The sequence below is a fragment of the mitochondrial genome of Mustela nigripes, assembly GCF_022355385.1.
Source record: "Mustela nigripes mitochondrion, complete genome".
In the NCBI taxonomy this organism is placed as follows: domain Eukaryota; kingdom Metazoa; phylum Chordata; class Mammalia; order Carnivora; family Mustelidae; genus Mustela; species Mustela nigripes.
In genome coordinates, this window is record NC_024942.1 from 1 (window position 1) to 16556 (window position 16556).

The 16556-nt window shown below is 39.9% G+C and overlaps 13 protein-coding genes across 13 annotated transcripts, besides 25 other annotated features; 12 read left to right on the forward strand and 1 right to left on the reverse strand. All coding sequences in view use genetic code 2, as the record gives it.

Moving 5' to 3' along the window:
* Window positions 1–69, forward strand: a tRNA (tRNA-Phe).
* A 1-nt stretch (window position 70) lies between these two features.
* Window positions 71–1025, forward strand: an rRNA (12S ribosomal RNA).
* A 3-nt stretch (window positions 1026–1028) lies between these two features.
* Window positions 1029–1096, forward strand: a tRNA (tRNA-Val).
* Window positions 1097–1103: 7 nt separating this feature from the next.
* Window positions 1104–2656, forward strand: an rRNA (16S ribosomal RNA).
* Window positions 2657–2665: 9 nt separating this feature from the next.
* Window positions 2666–2740, forward strand: a tRNA (tRNA-Leu).
* A 2-nt stretch (window positions 2741–2742) lies between these two features.
* Window positions 2743–3698, forward strand: ND1 (NADH dehydrogenase subunit 1). The gene has a single exon. A coding segment is annotated over exon 1 (956 nt).
* Window positions 3699–3767, forward strand: a tRNA (tRNA-Ile).
* Window positions 3765–3838, reverse strand: a tRNA (tRNA-Gln).
* A 1-nt stretch (window position 3839) lies between these two features.
* Window positions 3840–3908, forward strand: a tRNA (tRNA-Met).
* On the forward strand, window positions 3909–4950 carry ND2 (NADH dehydrogenase subunit 2). The gene has a single exon. A coding segment is annotated over exon 1 (1042 nt).
* Window positions 4951–5017, forward strand: a tRNA (tRNA-Trp).
* A 10-nt stretch (window positions 5018–5027) lies between these two features.
* Window positions 5028–5096, forward strand: a tRNA (tRNA-Ala).
* A 1-nt stretch (window position 5097) lies between these two features.
* Window positions 5098–5170, forward strand: a tRNA (tRNA-Asn).
* A 33-nt stretch (window positions 5171–5203) lies between these two features.
* Window positions 5204–5270, reverse strand: a tRNA (tRNA-Cys).
* Window position 5271: 1 nt separating this feature from the next.
* Window positions 5272–5339, reverse strand: a tRNA (tRNA-Tyr).
* Window position 5340: 1 nt separating this feature from the next.
* Window positions 5341–6885, forward strand: COX1 (cytochrome c oxidase subunit I). Its single transcript has one exon. The coding sequence runs from the start codon at window positions 5341–5343 to the stop codon at window positions 6883–6885; it is 1545 nt and encodes a 514-aa protein (YP_009059651.1).
* Window positions 6883–6951, reverse strand: a tRNA (tRNA-Ser).
* A 5-nt stretch (window positions 6952–6956) lies between these two features.
* Window positions 6957–7023, forward strand: a tRNA (tRNA-Asp).
* COX2 (cytochrome c oxidase subunit II) lies at window positions 7024–7707 on the forward strand. Its single transcript has one exon. The coding sequence runs from the start codon at window positions 7024–7026 to the stop codon at window positions 7705–7707; it is 684 nt and encodes a 227-aa protein (YP_009059652.1).
* Window positions 7708–7710: 3 nt separating this feature from the next.
* Window positions 7711–7777, forward strand: a tRNA (tRNA-Lys).
* Window position 7778: 1 nt separating this feature from the next.
* On the forward strand, window positions 7779–7982 carry ATP8 (ATP synthase F0 subunit 8). Its single transcript has one exon. It carries the CDS (start codon window positions 7779–7781, stop codon window positions 7980–7982), a length of 204 nt encoding a protein of 67 aa, YP_009059653.1.
* On the forward strand, window positions 7940–8620 carry ATP6 (ATP synthase F0 subunit 6). Its single transcript has one exon. The coding sequence runs from the start codon at window positions 7940–7942 to the stop codon at window positions 8618–8620; it is 681 nt and encodes a 226-aa protein (YP_009059654.1).
* On the forward strand, window positions 8620–9403 carry COX3 (cytochrome c oxidase subunit III). Its single transcript has one exon. A coding segment is annotated over exon 1 (784 nt).
* Window positions 9404–9472, forward strand: a tRNA (tRNA-Gly).
* ND3 (NADH dehydrogenase subunit 3) lies at window positions 9473–9818 on the forward strand. Its single transcript has one exon. A coding segment is annotated over exon 1 (346 nt).
* Window position 9819: 1 nt separating this feature from the next.
* Window positions 9820–9887, forward strand: a tRNA (tRNA-Arg).
* Window positions 9888–10184, forward strand: ND4L (NADH dehydrogenase subunit 4L). Its single transcript has one exon. The coding sequence runs from the start codon at window positions 9888–9890 to the stop codon at window positions 10182–10184; it is 297 nt and encodes a 98-aa protein (YP_009059657.1).
* Window positions 10178–11555, forward strand: ND4 (NADH dehydrogenase subunit 4). The gene has a single exon. A coding segment is annotated over exon 1 (1378 nt).
* Window positions 11556–11624, forward strand: a tRNA (tRNA-His).
* Window positions 11625–11686, forward strand: a tRNA (tRNA-Ser).
* Window positions 11687–11756, forward strand: a tRNA (tRNA-Leu).
* Window positions 11757–13577, forward strand: ND5 (NADH dehydrogenase subunit 5). The gene has a single exon. The coding sequence runs from the start codon at window positions 11757–11759 to the stop codon at window positions 13575–13577; it is 1821 nt and encodes a 606-aa protein (YP_009059659.1).
* Window positions 13561–14091, reverse strand: ND6 (NADH dehydrogenase subunit 6). The gene has a single exon. The coding sequence runs from the start codon at window positions 14089–14091 to the stop codon at window positions 13561–13563; it is 531 nt and encodes a 176-aa protein (YP_009059660.1).
* A 3-nt stretch (window positions 14092–14094) lies between these two features.
* Window positions 14095–14163, reverse strand: a tRNA (tRNA-Glu).
* A 4-nt stretch (window positions 14164–14167) lies between these two features.
* On the forward strand, window positions 14168–15307 carry CYTB (cytochrome b). The gene has a single exon. It carries the CDS (start codon window positions 14168–14170, stop codon window positions 15305–15307), a length of 1140 nt encoding a protein of 379 aa, YP_009059661.1.
* Window positions 15308–15374, forward strand: a tRNA (tRNA-Thr).
* Window positions 15374–15439, reverse strand: a tRNA (tRNA-Pro).
* Window positions 15440–16556: a D loop.

Consider the following 16556-nt stretch of genomic DNA (forward strand, 5'->3'; position numbering starts at 1 on the left):
GTTAATGTAGCTTATTAAATAAAGCAAGGCACTGAAAATGCCTAGAAGAGTCACAAGACTCCATAAACACAAAGGTTTGGTCCTAGCCTTCCTATTGATTATTAACAGAATTACACATGCAAGTCTCTACACCCCAGTGAGAATGCCCTCTAAATCTATATATTAGTTAAAAGGAGCGGGTATCAAGCACACTAAATTAGTAGCTCATAACGCCTTGCTCAACCACACCCCCACGGGATACAGCAGTGATAAAAATTAAGCCATGAACGAAAGTTTGACTAAGCCATGTTAATAAAGAGCTGGTAAATTTCGTGCCAGCCACCGCGGTCATACGATTAGCCCGAATCAATAGGCAAACGGCGTAAAACGTGTTAAGGATTATATCATACTAAAGTTAAAATTTAACAAGGCTGTAAAAAGCTACTGTTAATATAAGATAAACCACGAAAGTGACTTTATTACTTCCATCAACACGATAGCTGAGACCCAAACTGGGATTAGATACCCCACTATGCTCAGCCCTAAACATAAATAATTATCACAACAAAATTATCTGCCAGAGAACTACTAGCAATAGCTTAAAACTCAAAGGACTTGGCGGTGCTTTACATCCCTCTAGAGGAGCCTGTTCTATAATCGATAAACCCCGATAGACCTCACCACTTCTAGCTCAATCAGTCTATATACCGCCATCTTCAGCAAACCCTTAAAGGGAAGAAAAGTAAGCACAATAATATTACATAAAAAAGTTAGGTCAAGGTGTAACCCATGAAGTGGGAAGAAATGGGCTACATTTTCTAACCAAGAACACACTCACGAAAGTTTTTATGAAAACTAAAAACTAAAGGTGGATTTAGTAGTAAATTAAGAATAGAGAGCTTAATTGAATAGGGCCATGAAGCACGCACACACCGCCCGTCACCCTCCTCAAGCAACACACCCAAATATTACATAATAAAAGTAAACCCAAAGCAAGAGGAGACAAGTCGTAACAAGGTAAGCATACTGGAAAGTGTGCTTGGGTAAATCAAAGTGTAGCTTAATTAAAGCATCTGGCTTACACCCAGAAGATTTCATATATTAATGACCACTTTGAACCAATACTAGCCCAACTTATCACTAACTCAATTATCACAGTCACATAAATCAAAACATTTAATCACATTATTACAGTATAGGAGATAGAAATTCTACTTGGAGCTATAGAGAAAGTACCGCAAGGGAACGATGAAAGAAAAATTCAAAGTAATAAACAGCAAAGATTACACCTTATACCTTTTGCATAATGAGCTAGCTAGAATAATTCAGCAAAGAGACCTTAAGCTAAATCCCCCGAAACCAGACGAGCTACCTACGAACAATCCACAGGGATACACTCATCTATGTCGCAAAATAGTGAGAAGATTCGTAGGTAGAGGTGAAAAGCCTAACGAGCCTGGTGATAGCTGGTTGCCCAGAACAGAATCTCAGTTCAACTTTAAATTTACCTAATAACCCCCAAATTGTAATGTAAATTTAAAATATAGTCTAAAAAGGTACAGCTTTTTAGAATAAGGATACAACCTTGCTTAGAGAGTAAAATTAAATAAAACCATAGTAGGCCTAAGAGCAGCCACCAATTAAGAAAGCGTTCAAGCTCAACAATACACCCACCTTAATCCCTATAATCATACACAACTCCTAACACACTACTGGGCTAATCTATTTTATAATAGAAGCAATAATGCTAGTATGAGTAACAAGAAACATTTCTCCTTGCATAAGCTTATAACAGTTAACGAATACCCACTGATAGTTAACAACAAGATAAATATAAACCACTAATAAATATTCCTATCAAACCAATTGTTAGTCCAACACAGGCATGCAATAAGGAAAGATTAAAAGAAGTAAAAGGAACTCGGCAAACTCAAACCCCGCCTGTTTACCAAAAACATCACCTCCAGCATATCTAGTATTGGAGGCACTGCCTGCCCAGTGACACTAGTTTAACGGCCGCGGTATCCTGACCGTGCAAAGGTAGCATAATCATTTGTTCTCTAAATAGGGACTTGTATGAATGGCCACACGAGGGTTTAACTGTCTCTTACTTCCAATCAGTGAAATTGACCTTCCCGTGAAGAGGCGGGAATATACCAATAAGACGAGAAGACCCTATGGAGCTTCAATTAACTAACCCACAATAACCAATCAATATGCCAACCAGGCCTAACATAATCTTATTTCTGGGTTAGCAATTTAGGTTGGGGTGACCTCGGAGAATAAAATAACCTCCGAGTGATTTAATCTGAGACAAACCAGTCGAAGCGTCCTATCATTAATTGATCCAATAATTTGATCAACGGAACAAGTTACCCTAGGGATAACAGCGCAATCCTATTTGAGAGTCCATATCAACAATAGGGTTTACGACCTCGATGTTGGATCAGGACATCCTAATGGTGCAGCAGCTATTAATGGTTCGTTTGTTCAACGATTAAAGTCCTACGTGATCTGAGTTCAGACCGGAGCAATCCAGGTCGGTTTCTATCTATTATAATCACTTCTCCCAGTACGAAAGGACAAGAGAAGTAGGGCCTATTCTACAGGAAAGCCTTAGGACTAATAGATGATATAATCTCAATCTAACCAGTCCACTCCCCCCATAACCCTAGAAATAGGGTTTGTTAGGGTGGCAGAGCCCAGTAATTGCGTAAAACTTAAACCTTTATTCCCAGAGGTTCAAATCCTCTCCCTAACATCATGTTTATAATTAACACTATCTCACTTATTGTACCAATCCTACTCGCCGTAGCTTTCCTGACATTAGTAGAACGAAAAGTCTTAGGATATATACAACTTCGCAAAGGCCCAAATATTGTAGGGCCCTACGGCCTCCTACAACCAATTGCAGATGCTGTAAAACTCTTCACAAAAGAACCATTACGACCCCTAACATCATCTATTACCATATTCGTCATAGCTCCTATCCTAGCCCTTACACTAGCCCTAACAATATGAATCCCACTACCAATGCCCTATCCCCTTATTAATATGAACTTAGGAATCCTATTTATACTAGCAATATCAAGTCTAGCTGTTTACTCTATCCTATGATCCGGATGGGCCTCAAACTCAAAATACGCCCTAATCGGAGCCCTTCGGGCCGTAGCCCAAACAATCTCCTACGAAGTCACATTAGCCATCATCCTATTATCAGTCCTACTAATAAATGGCTCCTTTACCCTATCCACTCTAATCATCACACAAGAACACCTATGACTAATTTTCCCTGCATGACCTTTAGCTATAATATGATTTATCTCAACCTTAGCAGAAACTAACCGCGCCCCATTCGACCTGACTGAGGGAGAGTCCGAACTAGTTTCAGGGTTCAACGTCGAATATGCAGCAGGACCATTCGCCCTATTCTTCCTAGCCGAATACACCAACATCATCATAATAAATATCCTCACAACTATCCTATTCTTTGGCGCATTTCACACCCCCTACCTTCCAGAATTATACTCCATTAATTTCACTATAAAAACCCTCTTATTAACAACTTCTTTCCTATGAATTCGAGCATCATACCCCCGATTCCGCTATGACCAACTAATACACTTGCTATGAAAAAATTTTCTTCCCTTGACACTAGCCTTATGTATATGACATATAGCCCTCCCCATTATAACTGCGAGCATCCCCCCACAAACATAAGAAATATGTCTGACAAAAGAGTTACTTTGATAGAGTAAATCATAGAGGTTCAAACCCTCTTATTTCTAGAACTAAAGGAATCGAACCTAATCCTAAGAACTCAAAAATCTTCGTGCTACCAAATTTACACCAAATTCTAAAGTAAGGTCAGCTAATTAAGCTATCGGGCCCATACCCCGAAAATGTTGGTTTATCCCCTTCCCGTACTAATTAAACCCCCTATTCTCACCATTATCATATTTACTATTATCTCAGGGACTATCATAGTACTAATAAGTTCCCACTGATTAACAATTTGAATCGGATTTGAAATAAACATACTAGCCATCATTCCCATCCTAATAAAAAAATTCAGCCCACGAGCAATTGAAGCAGCCACAAAATATTTCCTCACCCAAGCCACTGCATCTATACTCCTAATACTAGGAATTATCATAAACCTATTATTAACAGGACAATGAACAGCCCTAAACATCCTAAACCCAATCGTATCTAACATAATAACAGTAGCCTTATCAATAAAATTAGGATTATCGCCTTTCCACTTCTGAGTACCCGAAGTAACCCAAGGAGTCCCATTGATGTCAGGAATAATCCTACTAACTTGGCAAAAAATTGCCCCTCTATCTGTCCTGTACCAAATAGCCCCCTCCATAAACACACACTTATTAATAATTATAGCATTCATATCTGTCTTAATTGGAGGATGGGGGGGCCTTAACCAAACACAACTACGAAAAATCCTAGCCTACTCATCAATCGCACACATAGGATGAATGATCGCCGTAACAACATGTAACCCAACCCTAATATTACTAAACCTCACAATTTACATTATAATAACACTAGGAACATTCATACTATTCACATTCAGCTCATCTACAACCACACTATCACTATCCCTTACATGAAATAAACTCCCACTAATCACCTCACTAATCCTTATCATCATACTATCACTAGGAGGCTTACCACCACTTTCAGGCTTCATACCCAAATGAATAATCATCCACGAACTCACAAAAAACAACATAATTACTGCAGCAATATTCATAGCAATCACAGCCCTACTAAACTTATACTTTTACATACGACTAACATACGCAACAGCACTAACCTTATTCCCCTCAACAAATAACATAAAAATAAAATGGCAATTTGAAAGCACAAAAAATACAACCCTATTACCCCCATTAATTGTGATATCAACTATACTCCTCCCACTCACCCCAATAATACCAACACTATTCTAGGAGTTTAGGTTAAAAAGACCAAGGACCTTCAAAGCCCTAAGTAAGTGATACTCACTTAACTCCTGATTCCCATCATAAGGACTGCAAGAGTATATCTCACATCTATTGAACGCAAATCAATCACTTTAATTAAGCTAAGCCCTTCCTAGATTGGTGGGCTACCATCCCACGAAACTTTAGTTAACAGCTAAACACCCTAATCAACTGGCTTCAATCTACTTCTCCCGCCGCGAAGGGAAAAAAGGCGGGAGAAGCCCCGGCAGGGTTGAAGCTGCTTCTTTGAATTTGCAATTCAACGTGATATTTCACCACAGAGCTTTGGCAAAAAGGGGACTTAAACCCCTATTCTTAGATTTACAGTCTAATGCCTTTATCAGCCATTTTACCTATGTTCATTAATCGATGATTATTCTCCACTAATCACAAAGACATCGGCACCCTCTACCTCTTATTTGGTGCATGAGCCGGAATGGTAGGGACCGCTCTCAGTCTACTGATCCGTGCTGAACTAGGTCAACCTGGCGCTCTGCTAGGAGACGACCAGATTTATAATGTAATCGTAACTGCTCACGCATTTGTAATAATTTTCTTCATAGTAATACCCATCATGCTTGGGGGTTTTGGGAACTGACTTATTCCTCTAATAATCGGCGCACCTGACATAGCATTCCCACGGATAAACAACATAAGCTTCTGGCTTCTTCCACCCTCTTTTCTTCTCCTACTAGCTTCCTCTATGGTAGAAGCAGGTGCAGGAACTGGATGAACTGTATACCCCCCTTTAGCAGGAAATCTAGCACATGCTGGAGCATCTGTGGACCTGGCAATCTTTTCTCTACACTTAGCTGGTGTTTCATCTATCTTAGGGTCAATCAACTTTATTACTACTATTATCAACATAAAACCGCCTGCCATATCACAATACCAAACTCCACTATTTGTTTGATCAGTTTTAATTACAGCCGTACTTCTTCTTCTGTCCCTGCCAGTTTTAGCAGCCGGCATTACTATACTACTTACAGACCGTAATCTAAACACTACTTTCTTTGACCCAGCCGGAGGGGGGGACCCTATCCTGTACCAACACTTATTTTGATTCTTTGGGCACCCAGAAGTTTATATCCTGATTCTCCCAGGATTTGGTATTATTTCACACGTCGTAACATACTATTCAGGAAAAAAAGAACCATTTGGTTATATGGGAATAGTATGGGCAATAATATCAATTGGTTTCCTAGGATTTATCGTATGAGCCCACCATATGTTTACTGTGGGCCTGGACGTCGACACACGAGCATATTTCACTTCAGCTACTATAATCATCGCTATCCCCACAGGAGTAAAAGTATTCAGCTGACTAGCCACTCTGCATGGAGGAAATATCAAATGATCTCCTGCTATACTATGAGCCTTAGGGTTTATTTTTCTATTTACAGTGGGAGGCCTAACGGGCATTGTACTATCTAACTCATCACTAGACATTGTCCTTCACGATACGTATTATGTAGTAGCACATTTCCACTACGTCCTTTCAATAGGGGCAGTATTTGCAATTATAGGTGGATTCGTCCACTGATTCCCACTATTCACAGGCTATACCCTAAATGATGTATGAGCAAAAATTCATTTCACGATCATATTTGTAGGAGTAAACATAACATTCTTTCCTCAACATTTCCTGGGCCTATCAGGCATACCTCGACGCTACTCTGATTATCCAGATGCTTATACAACATGAAACACAGTGTCCTCCATGGGCTCATTCATCTCATTAACGGCAGTCATACTAATGATTTTCATGATTTGAGAAGCTTTCGCATCCAAACGAGAAGTATTAACAGTTGAATTAACCTCAACTAACATTGAATGGTTGCATGGGTGTCCCCCTCCATACCACACATTCGAAGAACCAACCTACGTACTATCAAAATAAGAAAGGAAGGAATCGAACCCCCTAAGACTGGTTTCAAGCCAATATCATAACCTCTATGTCTTTCTCGATAGGAGGTATTAGTAAAAATTACATGACTTTGTCAAAGTCAAATTATAGGTGAAAGTCCTTTATATCTCTATGGCGTACCCTTTCCAAATAGGCCTCCAAGATGCAGCCTCTCCTATCATAGAGGAACTTCTACACTTTCACGATCACACATTAATAATTGTATTTCTAATTAGTTCTCTTGTACTTTACATTATTTCAGTAATACTAACTACCAAGCTTACGCATACAAGTACCATAGACGCCCAAGCAGTTGAAACAATCTGAACCATCCTACCAGCCATTATTTTGATCATAATCGCTCTACCCTCTCTACGAATTCTCTATATGATAGACGAGATCAACAACCCCTCTTTAACCGTAAAAACTATGGGTCACCAATGATACTGAAGTTATGAATATACAGACTACGAAGACTTAAACTTCGACTCCTACATAATCCCAACTCAAGAACTGAAACCAGGGGAACTACGACTTCTAGAAGTGGACAATCGAGTAGTGCTCCCAATAGAAATAACAATTCGTATACTAATTTCTTCTGAGGACGTATTACACTCATGAGCCGTCCCATCCCTAGGATTAAAAACTGATGCTATCCCAGGACGCCTTAACCAAACTACTATTATAGCCATACGACCGGGATTATACTACGGCCAATGCTCTGAAATCTGCGGCTCTAATCACAGCTTCATACCCATTGTCCTCGAGCTAGTACCTTTATCATACTTCGAAAAATGATCTGCCTCAATACTATAAATTCACCGAGAAGCTAAACAGCATTAACCTTTTAAGTTAAAGATTGAGAGCATAAATCTCTCCTCAGTGATATGCCACAATTAGACACTTCAACATGATTTATCACTATTTTATCAATAATTGTAACCCTATTTTTTATATTTCAACTAAAACTATCAAAATATAACTTTCCAGAAAACCCTGAACCAAAATTAGTGGCTGCATCAAAATCTACTACACCTTGAGAAAAGAAATGAACGAAAATCTATTTTCCTCATTCACTACCCCTACAATAATAGGATTGCCTATCGTTATCCTCATCACCATATTCCCAGGTATTATATTCCCCTCACCCAACCGACTGATTAACAACCGACTCATTTCTATCCAACAATGATTGGTTCAATTAACATCAAAACAAATGCTATCCATTCACAACCAAAAAGGACAAACTTGAGCATTAATACTAATATCCCTAATCCTATTTATTGGGTCTACTAACCTGCTAGGTCTCTTACCTCACTCATTTACCCCTACCACACAACTGTCCCTGAACCTAGGAATAGCTATCCCCCTATGAGCAGGCACAGTAATTACTGGATTTCGACACAAAACAAAAGCCTCTTTAGCCCACTTTCTACCACAAGGAACCCCACTACCCCTAATCCCCATGCTCATCATCATCGAAACTATCAGCCTATTTATTCAACCCATGGCCCTGGCCGTGCGACTAACAGCTAACATCACAGCGGGCCACCTATTAATTCACCTAATTGGAGGAGCCACCCTAGCCCTAATAAACATTAGTACCGTTACAGCAATAATTACCTTTTCTATCCTTGTCCTATTAACTATCTTAGAGTTTGCAGTAGCCCTTATTCAAGCCTACGTCTTTACCCTACTAGTAAGTCTATATTTACATGACAACACCTAATGACCCACCAAACACACTCATATCACATAGTCAATCCAAGCCCATGACCCCTGACAGGAGCTCTTTCCGCCCTACTTACAACATCAGGACTAGTAATATGATTCCACTACAATTCATTGTCTCTTCTAACCCTAGGAACTACAACTAATGTACTAACCATATATCAATGGTGACGAGATGTGGTCCGAGAAGGAACATTTCAAGGCCACCATACCCCTACTGTCCAAAAAGGTTTACGATACGGAATAATCCTCTTCATCACATCCGAAGTCTTTTTCTTTGCAGGCTTCTTCTGGGCTTTTTACCATTCAAGCCTAGCCCCAACACCCGAACTTGGAGGGTGTTGACCACCTACAGGTATTACACCCCTTAACCCCTTAGAAGTACCACTACTAAATACCTCTGTCCTCCTAGCCTCTGGAGTCTCTATTACTTGGGCCCACCACAGCCTCATAGAAGGGGACCGCAAACACATACTCCAAGCCCTATTTATCACAATCTCCCTAGGCCTGTATTTTACTGTCCTACAAGCCTCCGAATACTACGAAGCTCCATTCACAATCTCAGACGGAGTCTACGGCTCTACATTTTTTATAGCCACAGGATTCCACGGCCTTCATGTCATTATCGGATCTACATTTCTTATCGTATGTTTCCTACGACAACTAAGCTACCATTTTACATCTAATCACCATTTTGGATTCGAAGCAGCTGCCTGATATTGACACTTTGTAGATGTCGTATGACTATTCCTATATGTATCTATTTATTGATGAGGATCTTATTTCTCTAGTATCAACAAGTACAGTTGACTTCCAATCAACTAGTTCTGGTCTAACCCAGAGAGAAATAATAAATATAATATTAACCATACTTATCAATGTATCCCTAGCATCTCTACTTATTCTAATTGCATTCTGACTGCCTCAACTAAATATCTACACAGAAAAAGCAAGCCCATATGAATGTGGTTTTGATCCCTTAGGATCAGCACGCTTACCATTCTCCATAAAATTTTTCCTGGTAGCTATTACATTCTTATTATTCGACCTAGAAATTGCACTACTACTGCCTCTACCATGAGCCTCCCAATCAATTAACCTAAAAACTACACTCACCATAGCACTAGCCCTAATCTCCCTACTAGCCGCAAGCCTAGCCTACGAATGAACTGAAGAAGGCCTAGAATGAAGCGAATATGATAATTAGTTTAACAAAAACAAATGATTTCGACTCATTAGATTGTAACTCATATTACAATTATCAAATGTCCGTAGTATATATCAACATTTTTCTAGCCTTTACTCTATCCTTTATAGGGCTACTAATCTACCGATCCCACCTAATATCCTCTCTTCTCTGCCTAGAAGGTATGATGTTATCCCTCTTCATCATAATAACGGTCACCATCCTGGCAAATCACTTTACACTAGCCAGTATAACCCCTATTATCCTCCTTGTATTTGCAGCCTGCGAAGCAGCATTAGGCTTATCCTTACTAGTAATAATTTCCTCCACATACGGAACAGATTATGTACAAAACCTAAATTTATTACAATGCTAAAAATTATTATCCCAACCACAATATTAATCCCCTTAACATGGCTATCAAAACCCAATATAATTTGAATTAATACAACAGCTCACAGCATATTAATTAGTCTGATCAGTCTAACGTACCTAAATCAACTCACAGACAATAGCCTAAACTTCTCATTACTATTCTTCGCAGACTCCTTATCAACGCCCTTACTAGTGCTCACAACATGGCTTCTTCCCCTGATGCTTATAGCAAGCCAACACCACCTGTCAAAAGAAACTTTAACCCGCAAAAAACTCTACATCACAATGCTAGTAATATTACAACTGTTCCTAATTATAACATTTACAGCCACAGAACTAATCATATTTTACATTCTATTTGAAGCTACTCTCATGCCAACACTAATTATCATCACCCGATGAGGCAACCAGACAGAACGACTAAATGCTGGCCTATACTTTTTATTTTACACTCTAGTGGGCTCCTTGCCCCTCCTAATCGCCCTACTATGACTCCAAAATAACTTAGGTACCCTCAATCTCTTAATCATACAATACTGAGCACAACCCTTACCAAACTCTTGATCCAACACCCTACTATGACTAGCATGCATAATAGCATTCATAGTTAAAATACCCTTATATGGCCTCCACCTGTGACTACCAAAAGCCCATGTAGAAGCCCCTATCGCAGGATCTATAGTCCTCGCCGCCGTACTCCTTAAGCTAGGAGGATATGGAATGATGCGAATCACCATACTACTAAATCCACTAACAAGCTACATAGCATACCCCTTCATAATACTATCATTATGAGGGATAATCATAACCAGCTCCATCTGCTTACGCCAAACAGACCTAAAATCCTTAATTGCCTACTCCTCTGTAAGCCACATAGCCCTAGTAATCATAGCTGTATTAATCCAATCACCATGAAGCTATATAGGAGCAACAGCCCTAATAATTGCTCACGGTTTAACATCGTCCATGTTGTTCTGCCTAGCTAATTCCAACTACGAACGCATTCACAGCCGCACTATAATCCTCGCGCGAGGATTACAAACACTCCTACCACTAATAGCTGCATGATGACTACTTGCCAGCTTAACTAATCTAGCTTTACCACCCACAATCAACCTAGTAGGAGAATTATTCGTAGTAATAGCCTCATTCTCATGATCCAACATTACCATTGCTCTAATAGGAGTAAACATTACCATCACCGCCCTATACTCCTTATATATACTAATTACTACACAACGCGGAAAGTGTACGCACCACATCAAAAATATCAAACCATCATTTACACGGGAAAATTCCCTTATAGCCCTCCACCTCCTACCTCTACTCCTCCTGTCACTCAACCCTAAAATTATCTTAGGGTACATTTACTGTAAATATAGTTTAATAAAAACATTAGATTGTGAATCTAACAATAAAAGCTCAAACCTTTTTATTTACCGAAAAAGCACCACGCATGAACTGCTAACTCATGCTCCCGTGTATAAAAACACGGCTTTTTCAACTTTTAAAGGATAGTAGTAATCCATTGGTCTTAGGAACCAAAAAATTGGTGCAACTCCAAATAAAAGTAATTAACTTACTCACTTCCTCTGTACTTGTGACACTACTAATACTTACTTTCCCCATCATAATAACTAGCACGACTATATACGCCAACAAATCATACCCTCAATACGTAAAAACCGCTACTTCATACGCCTTCATGATCAGCTTAATTCCCACAATAATATTTCTCCACCTTGGACAAGACACAATAATTTCAAACTGACACTGAATTACAATCCAAACAATAAAATTGTCACTCAGCTTTAAACTCGACTACTTCTCAATAATCTTCATACCAGTAGCACTATTCGTCACATGATCAATCATAGAATTCTCCATATGATACATACACTCAGACCCCAACATCAATCGATTTTTCAAGTACTTACTTCTATTTCTCATTACTATAATAATTCTGGTCACTGCCAACAACATATTCCAACTATTTATTGGCTGAGAAGGAGTAGGAATTATATCATTCCTACTTATCGGATGGTGATACGGACGAACAGACGCCAACACAGCAGCACTACAGGCCATCCTATATAACCGCATTGGAGACGTAGGACTTATCCTAGCCATAGCCTGATTCTTGATAAATCTAAATACATGGGACCTTCAACAAATCTTCATAACCAACAACGAAAACCTAACTATCCCCCTCGCAGGCTTACTGCTAGCAGCCACCGGAAAATCCGCACAATTCGGTCTTCACCCATGACTGCCCTCAGCCATAGAAGGACCAACCCCTGTATCAGCCCTACTACACTCAAGTACAATAGTTGTAGCAGGGGTTTTTCTACTAATCCGATTCCACCCCCTCATAGAGTATAATAAAACTATCCAAACCATCACACTATGCCTAGGAGCAATTACAACCCTATTTACAACAATCTGTGCTCTAACACAAAACGACATCAAAAAAATCGTTGCCTTTTCCACCTCAAGCCAACTCGGATTAATAATAGTAACCATCGGAATTAACCAACCCTACCTAGCATTCCTCCATATCTGCACCCACGCATTCTTCAAGGCTATACTATTCATATGCTCTGGATCAATCATCCACAGCCTAAACGATGAACAAGACATCCGAAAAATAGGAGGGTTATTTAAAGCATTACCATTCACCACAACCTCACTAATTGTCGGAAGCCTAGCACTTACAGGAATACCCTTCTTAACAGGATTTTATTCCAAAGACCTAATCATTGAGACCGCCAACACGTCGTGTACCAACGCCTGAGCCCTTCTACTAACCCTCGTTGCCACTTCCATAACAGCAGCCTACAGTACTCGAATCATATTCTTTGCACTACTAGGACAGCCCCGCTTCAACCCTATTATTACAATCAACGAGAATAATCCACTCCTAATCAACTCTATTAAACGCTTATTATTTGGGAGTATTTTCGCAGGATTCTTAATTTCCCACAACCTTACACCCACTACCACCCCACAGATAACTATGCCTCATTATCTTAAAATAATGGCTATTGCTGTAACTATTTTGGGTTTCATCCTGGCACTAGAACTAAACCTTACAATGCAAAGCCTAAAGTTCAAATATCCAACCAACCTATTCAAATTCTCAAGCATGTTGGGTTATTTCCCTACCATTATTCACCGCCTAATGACCAAAACAAATCTGCTAATAAGCCAAAAATCAGCATCAACACTTCTAGATATAATTTGACTAGAAAAAATTCTACCAAAATCCATCTCCCATTTCCAAATAAAATCATCAATAATCATCTCAAGCCAGAAAGGCCTAATCAAACTATACTTTATATCGTTCATATTAACACTAGCCCTTAGCCTGCTAACACTTAATTTCCACGAGTAACCTCCATAATCACCAAGACTCCAATAAAAAGAGATCATCCCGTAACAATTACAAGTCAAGTCCCATAACTATACAGAGCCGCAATTCCTATAGCTTCCTCACTGAAAAAGCCTGAATCACCTGTATCATAAATAACTCAATCACCCGCCCCATTAAACTTCAATACAACTTCAACCTCAACATCATCACCTTTTAAAATATAACAAGCAGTCAATAACTCAGATAACAAGCCAACAATAAAGGCACCTAAAACAGCCTTATTAGAGACCCAAACCTCAGGATACTGCTCCGTAGCTATAGCTGTAGTATATCCAAAAACAACTAACATTCCCCCCAAATAAATTAAAAATACTATTAAACCTAAAAAAGACCCTCCAAAACACAACACAATCCCACAACCAATAGCCCCACTAATAATTAAAACCAACCCGCCGTAGATAGGAGAGGGCTTTGAAGAAAACCCTACAAAACTAACTACAAAAATAACACTTAGAATAAATACAATGTATGTCATCATTATTCCTACATGGAATCTAACCATGACTAGTGACATGAAAAATCACCGTTGTATTTCAACTATAAGAACATTAATGACCAACATTCGCAAAACCCACCCACTAACCAAAATCATCAACAACTCATTCATTGACCTACCCGCCCCATCAAACATTTCAGCATGATGAAACTTCGGCTCCCTTCTCGGAATCTGCCTAATTATTCAGATTCTTACAGGTTTATTTTTAGCCATACACTATACATCAGACACAGCCACAGCCTTTTCATCAGTCACCCATATCTGTCGAGACGTCAACTACGGCTGAATTATCCGATACATACACGCAAACGGAGCTTCCATATTCTTCATCTGCCTGTTCCTACACGTGGGGCGTGGCTTATATTATGGATCTTATACATTCACCGAAACATGAAACATCGGCATTATCTTATTGTTCGCAGTCATAGCAACTGCATTCATAGGTTACGTTTTACCATGAGGACAAATATCATTTTGGGGTGCAACCGTAATTACCAACCTACTGTCTGCTATCCCATACATCGGAACTAGTCTTGTAGAATGAATCTGAGGCGGATTCTCAGTAGATAAAGCTACCCTAACACGATTCTTCGCTTTCCACTTCATCCTACCATTCATCATTTCAGCCCTAGCAGCAGTCCACCTACTATTCCTCCACGAAACAGGATCTAATAATCCCTCCGGAATTCCATCTGACTCCGACAAAATCCCATTTCACCCTTACTACACCATCAAAGACATCCTAGGCGCCATACTCCTTATTCTAATACTGATACTATTAGTACTATTCTCACCTGACCTATTAGGAGACCCAGATAACTACATCCCCGCCAATCCCCTCAACACACCTCCCCACATTAAACCCGAGTGATACTTCCTATTCGCATATGCTATTCTGCGATCTATCCCCAATAAATTAGGAGGGGTACTAGCCCTAATCTTCTCCATTCTAATCCTAGCCATCATCCCCCTACTCCATACCTCAAAACAACGAAGCATAATATTCCGCCCACTAAGTCAATGCCTATTCTGACTACTAGTAGCTGACCTCCTCACCCTAACCTGAATCGGCGGCCAACCAGTAGAACACCCATTCATCATTATCGGCCAACTAGCCTCAATCCTCTACTTCATGATTCTCCTGGTCCTCATACCTACTATCAGCATTATCGAAAATAACATATTAAAATGAAGAGTCTTTGTAGTATAATAATTACTTTGGTCTTGTAAACCAAAAATGGAGAATCTATCTCCCTAAGACTCAAGGAAGAAGCAACAGCCCCGCCATCAGCACCCAAAGCTGATATTCTAACTAAACTATTCCCTGATTTTCTCACCATAACTTTCTATTCATATATTTAACAATACCTAATGTGCTTGCCCGGTATGTATTTCTTTCTTTTTTTTCCCCCCCATGTACTTCGTGCATTACTGGTTTGCCCCATGCATATAAGCATGTACATACTATGGTTGATTTTACATGTATCCACCTCACTTAGATCACGAGCTTTATCACCATGCCTCGAGAAACCATCAATCCTTGCCTGAACGTGCACCTCTTCTCGCTCCGGGCCCATCAAATGTGGGGGTTCCTATCGTGAAACTATACCTGGCATCTGGTTCTTACTTCAGGGCCATATCAGTCCTCAACCCAATCCTACTAACCTCTCAAATGGGACATCTCGATGGACTAATGACTAATCAGCCCATGATCACACATAACTGTGGTGTCATGCATTTGGTATCTTTATTTTTTGGGGGGGGAGAACTTGGTATCACTCAGCTATGGCCAAGTATGGCCTCGTAGCAGTCAAATAATTTGTAGCTGGGCTTATCCTTCATCATTTATCCACATCGCATAGTTACAGGGTGTTATTCAGTCAATGGTCACAGGACATATACACATATATCCACCCCCGTGCACACGTACGCACACGTACGCACACGTACGCACACGTACGCACACGTACGCACACGTACGCACACGTACGCACACGTACGCACACGTACGCACACGTACGCACACGTACGCACACGTACGCACACGTACGCACACGTACGCACACGTACGCACACGTACGCACACGTACGCACACGTACGCACACGTACGCACACGTACGCACACGTACGCACACGTACGCACATACACGTACACACGTACACACGTACACACACGGTACGTATACACGTATCCAACAGATAAGAATTAACCTTTGTCAAACCCCCCTTACCCCCCGTAACTTCAAAAGTATACAAATACTTATAATCGCTCTGCCAAACCCCAAAAACAGAACTAAGCACATGCAACATATATTAGAAGCCACTAATACTGACACCAATTAACCCATTGAAGAATTCTTATCTAGAAGACTATCTATAGATGTATTTATAACCCCTAACACTTATTACAAAACTTAAAATACCCTTTTTCTCACCCCCTCCC